At 39.5% G+C, this 16,818-nt stretch overlaps 1 protein-coding gene across 1 annotated transcript; it reads left to right on the forward strand.

The window, feature by feature from the left end:
* Positions 1-527: 527 nt before the first annotated feature.
* Positions 528-16,817, forward strand: LOC590586 (tubulin alpha-1A chain). The gene is made up of 4 exons (XM_790183.5): positions 528-627; positions 14,444-14,666; positions 15,120-15,268; positions 15,543-16,817. Exons 1-4 carry the CDS (start codon positions 625-627, stop codon positions 16,521-16,523), a joined length of 1,356 nt encoding a protein of 451 aa, XP_795276.3. The 5' UTR covers positions 528-624; the 3' UTR covers positions 16,524-16,817.
* The last annotated feature ends 1 nt before the right edge of the window (position 16,818 follows it).

The following is a 16,818-nucleotide window of genomic DNA, read 5'->3' on the forward strand; positions in this document are numbered from 1 at the left end:
TGGACGGCCAGGCTCTGAGTCGATTTGCTGCGACGTTTCCTTCAACAGCAATTTTGGGGTATCTTGTGGGTTTCATTCGTAGGACGTGAACAAAATATTTGAGTCTTTTAGTCGAAGAAAACTAATAAACATAAACTAATCTAACATTAATAACAAAATATATTTTGTTACCCCCCCTCTCTCTCTCTCTCTCTCTCTCTCTTCATAACTAAAATCTGGCACGCATAAAATTAATTTGTCATCTAGGGGCCTATATTTCTACGTCTATTATCTTTATATATTTATTGTGACGCAACAAAAGGAAGGATGATATGCGCTTAGCATAAATCCTCTCCATGCTTAATTGCGCGTCTGGGCCTAGCGCGCTCATATCATGCGCGTGGGGAGCATTTCATCTCTAAAATGTAATTGGTTCATTTTCCTAGTGACGTATTGCCATATTTGCTAATCATTGGATGAATTACTTTTGTTTATACCGTTGTTACGTAGAAACTGCACATTCGATACGCGCTTTAGATGCATCGTTATCATTCTGTTGTTGGCAAGCGTTGCGTCAAGTTTCCCGCCGACGTTATTCAAGAAATTTACTCTAAATTCTTACTGATCACCTGAAAATCATCGAAAATGGTGAGTGAAACTCTATAGACCTCTATCTAGAATAGATCCACTCTAGGCTTGTCTAGTCTAGGCCTAAACTAATTGGTTTTTAAATAGGTCTAGAAAATGAATGAAAAAGTTTGAGAAATGAAAGGCTGTGGTGCTTGTGGCTTTGTGCAGTCGTGATTGATCCATGTCAAGTTGTCATGATTAGTATTTCACATTTTTGATTGTATTTTTTTCTTTTATTTCGGCCTTGAAATTCTTGATTTCTGATCTGAGCTGAGTGGCTAAAAGTTTAAAAGTGATGAACAAAATAAAGACAAGTGAAGTGTCGACTGTTCAAACTCGTCAGAGACGGTGTTGATCATGGTGTCTTCACACTCACAAGTTACAGTCTTGTCTTCTTGATTTGGATTGTATTTTCTAGAACTTATTAGATCTAGTCTAGGTCTAGACTAGATCTAGGTCTAGTACTAGAAGTTATCGAGACTAGAATCTAGGTCTAGCCCTGGGCCTGGGCCGGCTACCTTAGTAGTACCTAGCTCTAGCATAGATCTAGTCGGGGGGTAGGCACAGGGGGCACGTGCCCCTCCCCCTGTAACACACAAAAAAAGGAGGGGAAAAGAAAGAAAATGGAAGAGAGAAAGAAGAAGAAAAGAGGGAGGGGAAAGGAAGAAAGGGTAAGAGAGGAGAGAAAAGGTGGAAAGGGGGAAAGACGGAGGAGCGAAAGGCCAAGGGGGGATGAGGAGAATAATGACAATTAATGATAATTGATAATAATAGACCCTACCCTACTCCCTAGGTCTAGATCTAGTCTAGTCTAGGCCTAGTATTATCTAGGTAGGGTGTCTGGACGATTTTTCAATTTTCACTTTCGGATCGTTTGTCACCATTATTGTTGGATATTTAGAAAAATCATTGACTCATAACTACCCATTCTAAATTTCAAGACTAACCGATGTTTCTATCAAAAGATACAGCCCCCTCAAATCTATTCAATATTCATACGATTTTGATCAGAATGGTCGAAAAAGATGTTACACGCAGAGTTGCAAATTGTGCTCAACAGCTGAGCAGCTCGAGCAGCAATCTGCGTAGCGCTATATGCAGAGCGTACGCCTGTTGCTTAGCTGCGGCGCTTATTGAGCGCGATCGTTAAACTCCTCCTCCTTCGTCTTCAGTGTGCATCCGCATACGCGTCCGTTCTCCAGATGACCCGTGACATTTCACATGATGTCATCGCTCCCTCGTGCGCATGCGCTGCATTTCTGGCTGGGCGATGATGACGTGATCTCAGCTGAGCCAAGCTTGGCAGCAGCTGGCGATCGCGCGCTGAGTCATCACGTCAGCTCAGCTGGGGGGGATTCCCAAGCTCAGGTGCGTATTCATAACAATCTCTTTGTTGCATGAATTAATTGTTGCGAAAAATACTTTGGTATTTCCTTACACCGCCTGATCCTTAATGATATTAGATTCAGATCAAAATACAATCGTGCTGTTGTAGCTATAGGTACACAACTGCTAGTGCAGTGCAATGCATGCAGTGACTGAGTGAGCTGAGTGTACGGTGATTTCGTCAATGCACTAGCTTCAATGGGCTGGTATAATCATGATGCATTGATCGCTGGCTGTCTGCCGTCTGGCTTGACACTGCCAACATGATTTTAATTATTTTGTACTCATTTGTTCATCGGATCACATCACTCTTTTTTGCTTGATTCCCCCTTCCCTTTCACTTTTTTGTTACCATGACCTCGATCTCTTTCACTTATCTAATGATAAAAACAAACAAGTTGTTGTGCTTTATTATATTTTTTAAATTTCAATTTCTATCATTCTTTTCTGTTTTGACTATCGATTGCATTATTTAATGTAGCCTTTAATTCCCACTCTCTTTTCTTACCCTTGCATGTTGCATGATTTGTGCTTTGAAATTATATCCGCTCATTACCACTCCCTAATATCTATTTTGTCTCTCATTTTCCCCATCTTCAGCTAACATTTGTACGCACCATTTTATTACTTGCTCGTAATTCTATTGTTCGCTCTCTGACTCAAACATTGTCCAATTTTGTTGTATTATTATCTTTTTATTTTATTGTTCTCTTTTTCATATCAATCTCGTGTTTTGTCCTGCCTAGTCTCTTTCGATCTCTCCCTCTCTCTCTCCCTAAATCTAGATTTCAGTAGTTTTCCCCTCCTCGCTCTCTAGTTCTCCTATTTATGTACAAAAGAAAGGCTTGTATTCATTATTTGTGTGTTATTCCACCAACAATCACAGGTTGATTTTTTAATTTACAATTATTTACAACTGTTTGTCTGACACAGACAATACTCTGCAGTCTGTATGCAGGTATGAGAAAATATGCAATCATCTTAAGATCATCATTCAAAAAGTGAAGGATACATGTAGCTGAATATCTACAGTAATTTGCATGCAAAAATAATTCAAGCAATGTATATCTAGACCAAGTTACGTTCTATCGTTAAGTGGCAATGTTTATACAAAAAAATTGAATAATCTATCGGTACATTTCAAATGTAGATAATAGATATATGATTACAGTAATTTACTACAACGGTGCATCTTCCAAAACTGCACCGTCATACTTCATCTCCAAGTAGGGGCGAAAAACCCAACAGCCTAAATCAATAGTTTGGAAAATTCCCCTACGGCCCACGTTTGCGATCATAAGTCGCAATTGAAATATATGTGCAACCAAGCAAAATGCTCTTGGATCTGGCCTATTTCATAAGGATGTGATATGCTTTTTATCATACCCCTTTTCATTTTTTAAACAATTTAAAATAATTTCAAGAAGTCAGAATCTATTTAGCCAAAAAATATGTGTACCAAGTATGCCCTTTTTCTTTGAAAAATTGCATTTCATTTCATTCTTCAGATGATAACAGTTACATGTATCAGAAAAAAAATGATGTAAACACAGGCTCACAATAATAATGTGCTCTCCCCCCCCCCCCCCCCTTTCACCAATATTATATAAGTATGCCCTTTTCTTTGTAAGATTCAGATGATAACAGTTACATGTATAAGACAAAATGATGTAAACACAGGCTCACAATGATAATGTGCTCTTTAACTACCCCCCCCCCCCCCCACTTATTCAGCGGCTGGCTGAGTCGTTGTGAAAAATCCTGCGTATGCTACTGGTCCAACTAATAATTGAAAATATTGAAAACTTAAATAAATTAAAGAAATTTAATTTTAAATTGGTATTAATTAAATCTATCAAATCAAATTTTCTGACATAGTATAAAAACAATATAAAATCATGATTAAAAATATTGAAATCTTAAATATTACAGAAGAACTTTAATTTTAGATGGGTATTAATTAAATCAATCATAATTAAAGATATTGAAAACTTGAATATTACATAAGAGCTTTAATTTTAAATGTGTATTAAATCAATCAAATTTTCTGACATAGTATAAAAACATAATATAAAATCCAAATTAAAAGTATTGAAATCTTAAATATTACAGAAGAACTGTAATTTTAAATGGGTATTAATTAAATCAATCAAATTGTCTGACATAGTATAAAAACAAAATATAAAATCATAATTAAAGATATTGAAAACTTGAATGTTACATAAGAGCTTTAATTTTAAATGTGTATTAATTAAATCAATCAAATTTTCTGACATAGTATAAAAACATAATATAAAATCCAAATTAAAAGTATTGAAATCTTAAATATTACAGAAGAACTTTAATTTTAAATGGGTATTAATTAAATAAATCAATTTTTCTGACATAGTATAAAAACAAAATATAAAATCATAATTAAAGATATTGAAAACTTGAATATTACATAAGAGCTTTAATTTGAAATGTGTATTAAATCAATCAAATTTTCTGACATAGTATAAAAACATAATATAAAATCAAAATTAAAGATATTGAAAACTTAAATATTACAGAAGAACTTTAATTTTAAATGGGTATTAATTAAATCAATCAAATTTTCTGACATGGTATGAAAACAATACCGGTATATAAAATCATAATTAAAGATATTGACAACTTAAATATTACATAATTTTCTGACATAGTATAAAAACAAAATATAAAATCATGATCATTTGATGGAGTAATCAGTTCTTCACAGGCTCCTTCCTAGGACAGGAAACGTCCGGTGATCACTTCAGCAATCTGCAGCATCACAAACAGTTCTGATGGTCGTACTGAGAGCTGCAGCAGTGCAAGGATCAGTTCATGAAGCAACCGGGTCCACTACCTCTGTCTGCCATTATAAGTCTCGAGTATTTATTCTCTCCCAGTATCCAGTCATGACATGACATGCCATGCAGATTGATATGGAAGAAAAAGAATCAATAAAGAAATTATTAGAAAAGTAAATTTCAGATATTATTTAAGATTCCACTGCATTGCATGTGGTACGTGTAGCATTAATACTATTGGTGCATGGCACACTGCAGTTTCAATAGCATTCATGAAATTTAATAATTCTTTTAGTTACAAATTTGGTAGCCAAATATCCTCAACAGAGGCCACAAAACACTCCCTCTACATAGGCCATGTATACTGGAACTCCCGTCTCAGATACTGACCTTGAGTAAAGAGAGAGATGTAGCCCTGTACTAGGTATTATAAATTTAATTAATAACACTATAATGAGTTGCAATTTAGAAGCGAAATATCCCCAAGAGGGGCCACAAAACACTCTCTCTACATAGGCCATGTATACTGGAACTCCCGTCTCAGATACCGACCTTGAGTAAAGAGAGAGATGTACCCCTGTACTAGGTATTATAAATTTAATTAATAACGAGTTGCAATTTAGAAGCGAAATACAAATATGGACAAGTCAAAGCAATTAAGCTTAGATAAAGTTACCTCCATTATACTATATACATTATACTACCAAGGAAGTTAACCACATTTTTGCATATATAATTAAGTATTTTGCATATTAAATGAGCTATGACCGGAAAGGACGGATGGATGGATGAAAGGTAGTCGGACGGACGGACGGAAGAACGGACGGAAGGCAGTACGGAAGTACGGACGGACGGACACAATTAGAACAGACGGAAGGCAGTACGGACGGAAGAACGGACGGAAGGCAGTACGGAAGTAAGTACGGACGGACGGACACAATTAGAACAGACGGAAGGCAGGACGGACGGACGGACACAATTAGAACAGACGGAAGGCAGTACGGAAGTACGGACGGACGGACACAATTAGAACAGACGGAAGGCAGTACGGACGGAAGAACGGACGGAAGGCAGTACGGAAGTAAGTACAGACGGACGGACACAATTAGAACAGACGGAAGGCAGTACGGAAGTACGGACGGACGGACACAATTAGAACAGACGGAAGGCAGTACGGAAGTACGGACGGACGGACACAATTAGAACAGACGGAAGGCAGTACGGACGGAAGAACGGACGGACACAATTAGAACAGACGGAAGGCAGTACGGACGGAAGAACGGACGGACGGAAATACGGAAGTACGGGCGGACAGAAATACGGAAGGAAGTACAGACGGACGGAAGTACAGACGGACGGAAGAAAATACAAACGTAATTTTAAACGCATTGGACCATTTACATAAAGTGTTGGCTTTTAGTTTACGCTACCTTGAAACAATTTCATTTCAGCCTTACAATGTTTGAGTGTTTTGTTTGAATCTAAATCTTATAGCAAAAAAATGAAAGTGTGAAAGATCACTGAAGTTAGAAAGCATTAAGAAAGCAAGTTCCCTTTTTTCTATTTATAAAGCAGTCTCGTGGGCCGGTCCCATTTTTAGTGTTTAGTTTTTTAGAGCCTCTATGGTACACCCTCTAACGGACTTAAAGTATGGAGGTAGGTAAGCAAAGTGAACCCCATCATCCTTGTAAAACTTACATGGGTCTTTAATTTGCCGGGAATGTTGCCAGAAGTTAGCCTGTACAGAAGGGAGGAATTCTCTTAGCAAATCATTTAGTTGATCTACCCTAGAATTATAAATATCAATGTGGACGTCATGTTTGTGAGCTCTAGTCTTTTTACGAGGAAGTAACTCCATGAACGTGATATGGGCTTGTGGGTTCAGATACCTAACGCTGTCTACGAGGTGATGGATGTCCCTCATAACCTTGTCAGGGGGGGGAGTGTGGGGCAGAGATGTCATTGCCTCCAATCTGGAAAATGACAAGCTGGTACTTAAGAAATGATAAAGAATGAAATTTGTTAATGAGGGAACCTACCGTTGCTCCAGGGAACCCGTGAATCTCGATATTATCTTTAGCTAGATTTAGGTTGGGTGAATACTGGCCGAGGTCCCGTATGAGGCTGTGTCCCGTGATTAAGGTATTGATCTAGAGGGATGAAATTATAAATTCAGTGATCTTATACACTACAAAAATATTATCACATAATTTGTCGAAAATAAAACAAGTATCCCTCAACAGGGCCCACACACCACTCCCTCTACATAGGCCATGTATACTGGAACTCCCGTCTCAGATACCGACCTTGAGTAAAGAGAGAGATGTACACCTCATTTTGTACTAGGTATTTAATAATTGAATTAATAACAATTATGAACCTCTGTAATTTAATTGTACCACTTTAATTTTAATATTTATTAGACGTAATTCAAAACAATCTTGAGGCTAACCTAATTTAGCATGTTGCTTTTTTGTTCCAATGTACGATATATAAATTGCTGTCAAATGTAAATATTTAAACTTGTAAATCGGTAATAAATGAATAAATCAAATCAAATCATTTATATAGCACAATTCCAGTTATTGTCCATTTATTTCGTCGAAATTGGGGGAGGTGTGCAAATGAGTGCTACTACCTTTAAAGCAGCAGAAGATGAAGAAGGAGAACGTGTGACCTAAACATGACTAGCATTCTTGATTATGAGGTAGGTAAAAAAGAATGTTACTGCCTTAATTCATTATCAAATAATTACAAAAACCTATATGTTCCCTGTACATATTAATTCACATTTTTTCCAACAGCCTCACCTCACCCTTCCAATAATCCTCAAGAAGGAGACCTTCCCATGTCTCTAAATCTTCGTCCTCTTCCTCTTCCCCTTCCCCTTCTAAGTATTCGTATTCCACTTTGCATGGCTTATTTACTCCCTCCCCCTCTTCTGCGTCTATTACGTACCCAGTAAACCACACATTTTTCCCTTCTACATTAAACTTGTGTCTTATTTTAAAACCTAGTAAATCTGTAGCTTTTATTTCTTTCACATATATATCCCCTGTTTCCATGTCTGCCCTTATTTCCTCCTGGCTAAAAGAATAGACGTTGTTGGTGTCAGTAAGATAAACAAGATTTAATCCCTGATTGGTTTTAGAACTAACAAACGCGCTATACCATTTTTCGTCATTATCCTCCTTTATCAAGTGTTCAATTATCTTCCCAACCAGATCATTATACTGCACCTGTCTTCCTATTTTGGGACGCTTTCTAGCCCTTTCCAACTCGATTTCCCTTTTCCGTTTCATTTTTATTTTGTATTCCTCTACTTTCTCATTAGGAGCGCACAATGCTTCTGTTATTTCCCGATCTTCATCCTCTACTAACCTCGCACGTTCCTGACTTTTTGTAATGAGTGTTAGTAGTTGTTTATTGAGTTCAACCCATGTCTTAACCCTGCCCTTCTCCGAAAAATTCAAAATACCGTTTTCATTTTTGTCACCGAACACAAGTCTTCGAGCTTTTAGTTGCAATTTTAAAATGTCTAGTTTTTGTTTTGGTGTTTGATTTGCAAGTCCCACCGTGACATCATTAGCCTTAGTCCAGATCCCCCCGCACATATCTTTAACCTCATTGTATACTGTTTCTTTTCTTACGTTGTCCTTTTCCTCTTTGTGCAATTTGCTTTCCCTTTTGTCCCTAATTGCTTTTTCCCTACCCTCCCAAATTTTCTTGGCACGCATCGCATACTTCTGTTTTTGAACATGTTTTTGTTTTCTCGCTACTTCCATATATTGTTTTCTTTTATCTTCGGGTAAAGTGGAGACCCACTTGCTTGTTTGGTTTTTGGAATACATGATAATGCTCTCCAAACAGTTTGTTTTTGCTTTGGGTTTGCATTTCATTGTTCGGTCAAGCATTCCAAAGTCCCTTTCTACAGATACATTTGTTTTTGGCACGCTTTCTACTTCCCCGTCTTTGTCTTTGTACTTATCCTGTAGATGATCATGTACTAGTCTATTCGTTACGGTTACAAACCCAATGAAAAGCATTTCAAGTACTTGTTGGGTCAAATGGTCATCCCCTTCATGGTTAACTAACTTATCTAGCATTACATCGTTAGGAATATCTACATCATCAAATATTTTACACTTGCCCTTCATGAATTCTGAGGAATCTTCCGCAAATTCCTGAAACTTACTCATCATCGTTTTGTATCTATCATTCATCGTGTTAATGTTTTCTTTTGTTTCAAGAATTTGCCAAAGGGGTTTGGTAACGAACCGGTCAATGAGACCAAGAGCCCTACACGCCGCCAGATAATGTGGTACATGTAGGTCGGCGTGGACAGCTCTCATTAGTAAATTATCATCTTTGTAATCATTAAAAAAATCCTTTAAATCGCTTGCAAGGTAGAACACGCCAGCCCCGTTTTTAAATAAAATATTGAACCTATTTCCCTTGAATGGAGCGAGTGGCACCCAATCTCTTCCTCTCTCCCTTAAAAATGCCCGAAATTGAACAGGTTTTCCTGACTTTTCACAACCCCTGTCCTGTATGGCCTTGCATACTGTTCTGACTAGTCTCTCTGTCCCCCCTTCATTCCCCTTTGATGAGACCCCAACCTTTTTGGCACCAACATTAGTTTCACCAAATATCATTTTCTCCCATACATTCAATGTTTGAGACGATTGATCTGCTAATCCCACCATATAATGTAAGCCGCAAAAGAAGTTGTTCATACTAACTGCCCTTTCCTTCTGAATTTCACTGTACCCATCCCACCCATTGTCAACCTTAGGCAGCACCTCCCTTTTATACTGTTGTAAGAGTTCATTGAATTTTTTTTGAGCAATATGCCTATCACTGATAGTGTTTTTCATCTTTTGAAGAATTTTGTTCATCTTCTGGGGCCCTTCATCGTCTAAAACATTACACATATCCTCTAGTACTTCCTTCATTAAACCTAAAGTTTCTTCGGCGGTACCCCCCACACTTTCTCTTACCCCCATGACATAGCAGTCACCATCTTGTGTGTGAATATCAAAAGCCCCATAATGATGACCCCCCTTTGTTGTGCCATCCCCCCCTATTGTCAGATTTGACTGGTCTTCATTCATCAGCGTATCTAATACTTGAATTTGACTAAGAACTCTGGCTTCTTGAAACATATCTGCTGCAAAGTCCTTTTTTGGTAATTTCCCCACCTCTGCTTTTGTCAAACCCTCGATTATTGACCTTACCACCCCTTCACAGTTCCTTGAACTGACTCCAAATTTGCACTCTAACTCTTGGTATACCTGTCTAACCTCATCTGTGTACTTGCCTTTTTCGATTGACTGAATGACAATCTCCGATAGCGGACTCGCTAATTTGCCTAACTTAACTGTCATTTTCTTCAATTTTCGTTTGAGAGATTTATTTTCTTGGATAGTTTTCGAAAGCAAGTCGTTTCTTTTCTTTAGATAATTCAAGCGTACTTGACTTTTCTTCCACATTACTTTCATCGCCCCTTTTTGTTGTTTTAACTTTCTGAACTGCTTTGTTTGTTCTTCAAGAAGCGAAATTTTCATTTTTCTTGAGAGCAACTCTGTTTGCATTTTTTTTACTGCCTTTGTTTGATTATCAAGTGCCCTTTTCCTACCTTCATCTTTTATCTTAAATCGTCGCCTTTGTACTTCCGATTTTGCTAAACTTAATTTGTAGTCGTTAAGTTTCTTTTCTACGCCGGTCAACCTTACTCTCATTTTCCTTAACCTCGTTTTGAGTATTATACATTCCTTTCGAAATCTACATTTACAATTGGATTTTTCTTGACTTCTACTAACCCTCTCGCGAACTGGCCTCGAACCCCCTTTCCCGCGCTTTCCCTTCCCACCACTTTGCCTCTTCTTCCCACCATCCGGCTTTCTTCTCCCCCCAACCCCACTTGCCTGATTACCACTTACGGGCAAAATTACAAACACCTCGTTCAAGAATTTGTCTAAGTCTCTTTCATTCAATCCAGAGCTCCTTTGTTCAGTTACCTTTCGTATTTTGTTGTGCAGCCTATGTGTACTTACACTACCAACACTATCATCAACCTCAAACAGCGCACGCAACAACTGTTTGAAACTTTCGGTGGAAAGATCATTTTTCCTACCCCACGCATAGAGTTCTAAAACCACACCATTCGTCATCCACGCCCATCCCATCCTCTCACGGTCATACTCGTTACACAACGCAGCTTGAACATCACCCTCCAATACCCCAATCTTTGAACAGTTTGGTCCCAACCCCGACACTAGTTTATGCAATTCTTGTACAACTTCATCCCCCCTCCCTTTCTTCAAGCTGTACGTTGTCTTCCTCCTAAGATTACCAAAGTGTATAGAAATGACATTGATATGGTTCTTGGAAACTGTTTTAGAATATGCCAAGAGGCACTCCCTTTGTGTGCCGTTGCACTCAGTACTAGATTCTTGCCAGACGTCGAAATGTGAGAAAAAAATAGAAAGGTCCTGAAATGTCATGTATTCTTTCTTTATTGGAGGAGACTGAAAACAATTCAAAAAGTTACTTACGGCTTCAGGGTTCATGATGCTGGCTGGGGCTGGCTGTCAGATGAAAAGCTAGTTGAATCCAGGTAAAAACAGAGTAAAAACGTCAATTGCAAACCAATTCAGAGCTGGAGTCGAGTAGAGTCGTAAATCGAGTAGATTTCGATAATGCTCGTAATTACGTATGCAGCGCATACGCGCTGCACTAGATGGCCCTTTAAATTACCCGCCTTTTAAATTAATTACCCGCCTTCAATAATGTCACGTGAACAAGGGGCTCGTTCCTAACGACGCCCGTTGCAAATTGATGAATGTAAATTAACCATTAGCGACATATACATTTCAGGCAGTGGGGACAAGTACAATGCGAATTGCCCGCCTTCAACAATGTCACGTGAACAAGGGGCTCGTTCCCAGCGACGCCCGTTGCAAATTGATGAATGCATATTAACCATTAGCGACATATACATTTCAGGCAATGGGGATAATGCGAAGATGCACTCTCTTAGTGCACACTAAATACATCACGCCAGCACAGACAGATCCGAATACACACACAAGTAGTACACACACGGTACGGGCAAGCGCATCACAGACAGATTGACCAATCAGATTGCAGGGATTCTTCTACCCATCTTATAATAGGCCTACACATATTCAACGCTGCGTACGCGTCATAGTGTGTACAAAGGCTTGCGACACGGGTAGCACGCACAAAATTTGCTAAGCGCCGCTGAACGTTGCGTGATCTAAATGCATATGCATCAGCGGATTTTAAGCGCTGTCACCATGGATTTGGGCTGAGCAGAGTCACGCCTCCCTAATTAGCTGATCCGAAAAATGTGGAGAAGGGTATTTTCAAACTGTTGTCAGTTGTGATCCCTGGGGGCTAGCGAAAAAAAAAGCACATACATAATTCCTTAGGACTGGGACTACTTATCGATCGGGGCGTCATATCTCAAAAGTGACAAACCTCGGAGTTAGCCAGGACACAATGTTTAAATCGCTGTTTTGACCAAGATATTTTTAGAATTTCGAGGCAACGCCCTGTGGAAATATTGGAATTCACCTGCTCTTTCATATGACACCTCATTTATCGAGTATCACCTTCAGGATCACAACAGATAAAGGTTTGAAGTTCGAATTGAAAAAAAAAACTTGACTTTTTTTGCATGATCGCGTAATGCACGTAGACCGCATAGGGATGCGTGCAATCTCTATGGGAAGAATTTTAGCACACAACATCGGGTGCGCGATCAGACACCCTAATCTAGGTCTAGCCAGTGGCGTAACGCCTAACGGTAGACTCTAGTCTAGACCTAGGGCCCGTAGGATTTTTTAAAGGGGGGGGGGGGGTTTAAAATCGGTCCAAAATTTCGCAACGACTCAGCCAGCCGCTGAAAGGGAGGGAGGGAGGGGGGGGGGGGGGTAAGCGGACACCTTTTTTTTTGGGGGGGGGGGGGGTCTCGAAATTTGAAAATTTGACATTTTGTTCCGTTTGGGGGGGGGTAAGGTCACCTTTTTTTAGGTCAGCCATTGGCATAATTAAAAAAAAAAAATTATTAAAAAAAACAAACTCGAAAGGGTGGGGGGTTTCCAAAAAAAACATAGACTAGAAAAATCTAGTCTAGATCTAGAGTCTAGATCTATACAAAACATACACATAAAAAAAAAACTCAAGGGGAGGGGGGTTTTACCCCAACACCCCCCCCCCCCCTCCCTGTGGGAAAGAGAAGGAAAGAAAGGAAAGAGAAGGAATAAAGAATGAAAAAAAGAAAAAGGGGAAGGAGAGGAAAGAAAGAAAAGAAAAAGAGAAAAGGAACAAAAGAAGAGAAAAAGGTAACAAAAGAAATGGGAGATGAAAGAGGGAGAGGGAGAGGGGGGGGGGGGGGTAAGAGCCTGTGAGAAGAAGGGTGGGATATTGGGTGGAGTTACCACGTCGAGGGGGCAAGAAAGGTACGCATTGATAATTATGTTGCTGTGTCGGTATTCTTGCTCGATTTTCGTATATTATGCTAGTATATTAATGCAGAAGTTTGAAGTCGGTAAGATGTATTAACTATTATGTCGATCGGTCGGCAAACTGTTTTCCCTACGAATTTTGACTTTTTATCGGACAAAGAAACATTTTTGAAAACTTAGAGTTAGACAATAATTATAAAGAGTCGGTACAACGAATCGTCTTCTTTCTCTAATAATTTAATGAAATGTCAAAGCTTTTGCACTTTGCGCGAGAGGGGGAAACTGAATTCAGACAAGGATTAAGAGTCGAAAGCAGTACAACGAATCGTCTCCTTTCTCTAATAATCTAATGAAACGTCAGAGCTTCCGCGCTTAATGCGGGAGTGGGAAAACTAAATTAAGACAAGGATTAAGAGTAGAGAACGTTACAACGAATCGTCTTCTTTCTCTAAAGATGTAATGAAACGTCATAGCTACCGCGCTTTGCGCTGGAGGGGGAAACTGAATTCAGACAAGGATTAAGAGTAGACTAGAGAACGGTACAACGAATCGTCTTCTTTCTCCAATAATTGAATGAAACGGCAAAGCTTCCGCGAAGCGGGAGGTGTAGATTCTAGAGACTTTTTCTTTTTAAAGCTTCCCCAACCCCTGACCTGAAAAGCGAATTTTTGTTTTTAAATTAAGAAATAGACTACATATTCATGTAGACAGGTCTATATCATATGTGTTTGAAACTTTATTTTAAATTAAGGATTTGGAAATTAGATAGACCACATGGTCTTTTAAGGAGTGGAAGGGCTGAAGGATCACACAGGAAAAGCCCCCCTTATGACTCTGAGTTTTGTTCTCATTTCTATAAAAATAAGAAGGAGAAGAATGATTTAGGGCCCCTCAATTAGAAAACCTTTCTAAATATTTTACCTTGTTCCCCCTTCAATTTAAAAGTCTGTCGAGCAGTCTCTATACCCTTTGTTGGCATATATTATTAGACAAACCCCCATCCCCCCCCCCCCCGTGCGTTGGTGAGTACATTTACATTTAGATGATTGTTTAGATGTTTCATTTCTCCTTTAAAAAAAAAAAATCTTTTCCTTCTGACCTTCACACTAATGAATATCGTTCCTCCTTTTTATCCAACAGCGCGAATGTATCTCTATCCACGTCGGCCAAGCCGGAGTCCAGATCGGTAATGCCTGCTGGGAGTTGTACTGCCTTGAGCACGGCATTCAGCCTGATGGCCAAATGCCGTCAGACAAGACCATCGGAGGTGGTGACGACTCCTTCAACACCTTCTTCAGTGAGACGGGAGCTGGCAAGCATGTCCCCCGTGCTGTCTTCGTAGACTTGGAGCCCACTGTCGTTGGTAAGTTTGATTTCTTTTCATTGCAAAGGACTATAAAGTGATGGTAAAAACTTTTTACGAATCTGAAGTTTACACACCTAGTTCTCTCATCTTCCTCGTTCAACTACATATCTGACCAAGCGATTACAATTTTCAAATGCATTCATGAATGAGCAGACGTGTTACTTTTTCTTTCCTCACACCACACATTGCTTTTATTAAAGTAAAAGAGAAACGTAGCCCTACAGTGAAGCACCAATTAATAAATGTACCGGTATGTCAATTAATGAAATGCCATCCAAATCAGTATGCATAATACAATTAACTTTTTTAAATGTCAATACTGCCATCTCTTTTACTCTGGATGTAAACATATTTGAGCCTAGTATTGTAATAAATCTAATCACCAATGTATTGTCATCTTTAAAGAACTGCATCACAAAATAATTGATGGATCACTTTGTTTTACAACAGATGAGGTCCGAACTGGAACATACAGGCAGCTCTTCCACCCTGAGCAGCTGATCACTGGCAAGGAGGATGCCGCCAACAACTATGCCCGAGGTCACTACACCATTGGCAAGGAGATAGTCGACCTTGTCTTGGACAGAATCAGGAAACTGGTAAGTTCTAGGGTGAAACTTTGTTTTTATTGTTGACGCTTTAAAGATACATCAGACTTCAAGTGTGTTTGTGTATATAGGGGGGGGGTGTTGCATATGTTTGAAGAGAACAAAGAAAAATGAAGATGATTTGAAACACTGGAAAGCTAAATAAACATTTCTAATTCCATTGTTCAACGTGAATAAATTACCGGTATCTGATTTCTACTACAGTTATACTATTTCAAATTAGTTTAATATGTCTTGTGTTTTACTTTTGTCTTCTTCATTTTAGGCTGATCAATGCACAGGTCTTCAAGGATTCCTCATTTTCCACAGCTTTGGAGGTGGCACCGGCTCTGGATTTGCATCACTCCTTATGGAGCGTCTGTCTGTTGACTATGGTAAGAAGTCCAAGCTTGAGTTCGCCATTTACCCAGCTCCCCAGATCTCCACCGCCGTAGTCGAACCCTACAACACAATCCTCACCACCCACACAACTCTGGAGCATTCTGACTGTGCCTTCATGGTCGATAACGAAGCTATCTATGACATTTGCCGACGCAACCTTGACATCGAGCGACCAACCTACACCAACCTCAATCGTCTGATAGCGCAGATCGTGTCTTCCATCACTGCCTCTCTTCGATTCGATGGTGCACTGAATGTGGATCTTACTGAGTTCCAGACCAACCTGGTACCATATCCTCGCATTCACTTCCCCTTGGCTACCTATGCACCCGTCATTTCTGCAGAGAAGGCCTACCATGAGCAGTTGAGCGTAGCAGAAATCACCAATGCCTGCTTTGAGCCAGCCAACCAAATGGTCAAGTGTGACCCACGCCATGGCAAGTACATGGCATGCTGCATGCTCTACCGTGGAGACGTCGTCCCCAAGGATGTCAACGCTGCCATTGCAACGATCAAGACCAAGCGCACTATCCAGTTCGTAGACTGGTGTCCAACTGGCTTCAAGGTCGGTATCAACTACCAGCCACCCACTGTCGTCCCTGGTGGTGATCTTGCCAAGGTTCAGCGTGCCGTCTGCATGTTGAGCAACACGACCGCCATCGCCGAGGCTTGGGCTCGTCTTGACCACAAGTTCGATCTGATGTATGCCAAGCGTGCCTTCGTCCACTGGTACGTCGGAGAGGGTATGGAAGAAGGAGAGTTCTCTGAGGCCCGTGAGGATCTGGCAGCTCTGGAGAAAGATTACGAAGAAGTAGGTGTTGACTCCGTTGAAGGAGAAGCAGAGGAGGAAGGAGAGGAATACTAAACGACTCGGCTCAACCTTAACAACCCCGGGACTTTTTGCGTTAATGTTAAATACACTTTGTAGTTCAAAAGCTTGATTCGATAAACACTGAATAAGAACAAATGCTCTAATGGATTGATTTGACATGAAATGCGTAATGAATTCAGTAAAGAGTGACATCCACATTTTGATAGGTTTTCTTCAGAAGTAACAGTTTGGAGTTTTTCTTGATCACTTTAAAAATGAAATTATTGAAGAAGAAAAATAATAAAAGTTTGGAACATGATGATTTTTAGATTTATTATTTAAAGGAGAA

The sequence above is a fragment of the Strongylocentrotus purpuratus genome, unplaced genomic scaffold (assembly GCF_000002235.5).
Source record: "Strongylocentrotus purpuratus isolate Spur 01 unplaced genomic scaffold, Spur_5.0 spur5_scaffold_6, whole genome shotgun sequence".
In the NCBI taxonomy this organism is placed as follows: Eukaryota; Metazoa; Echinodermata; class Echinoidea; order Camarodonta; family Strongylocentrotidae; genus Strongylocentrotus; species Strongylocentrotus purpuratus.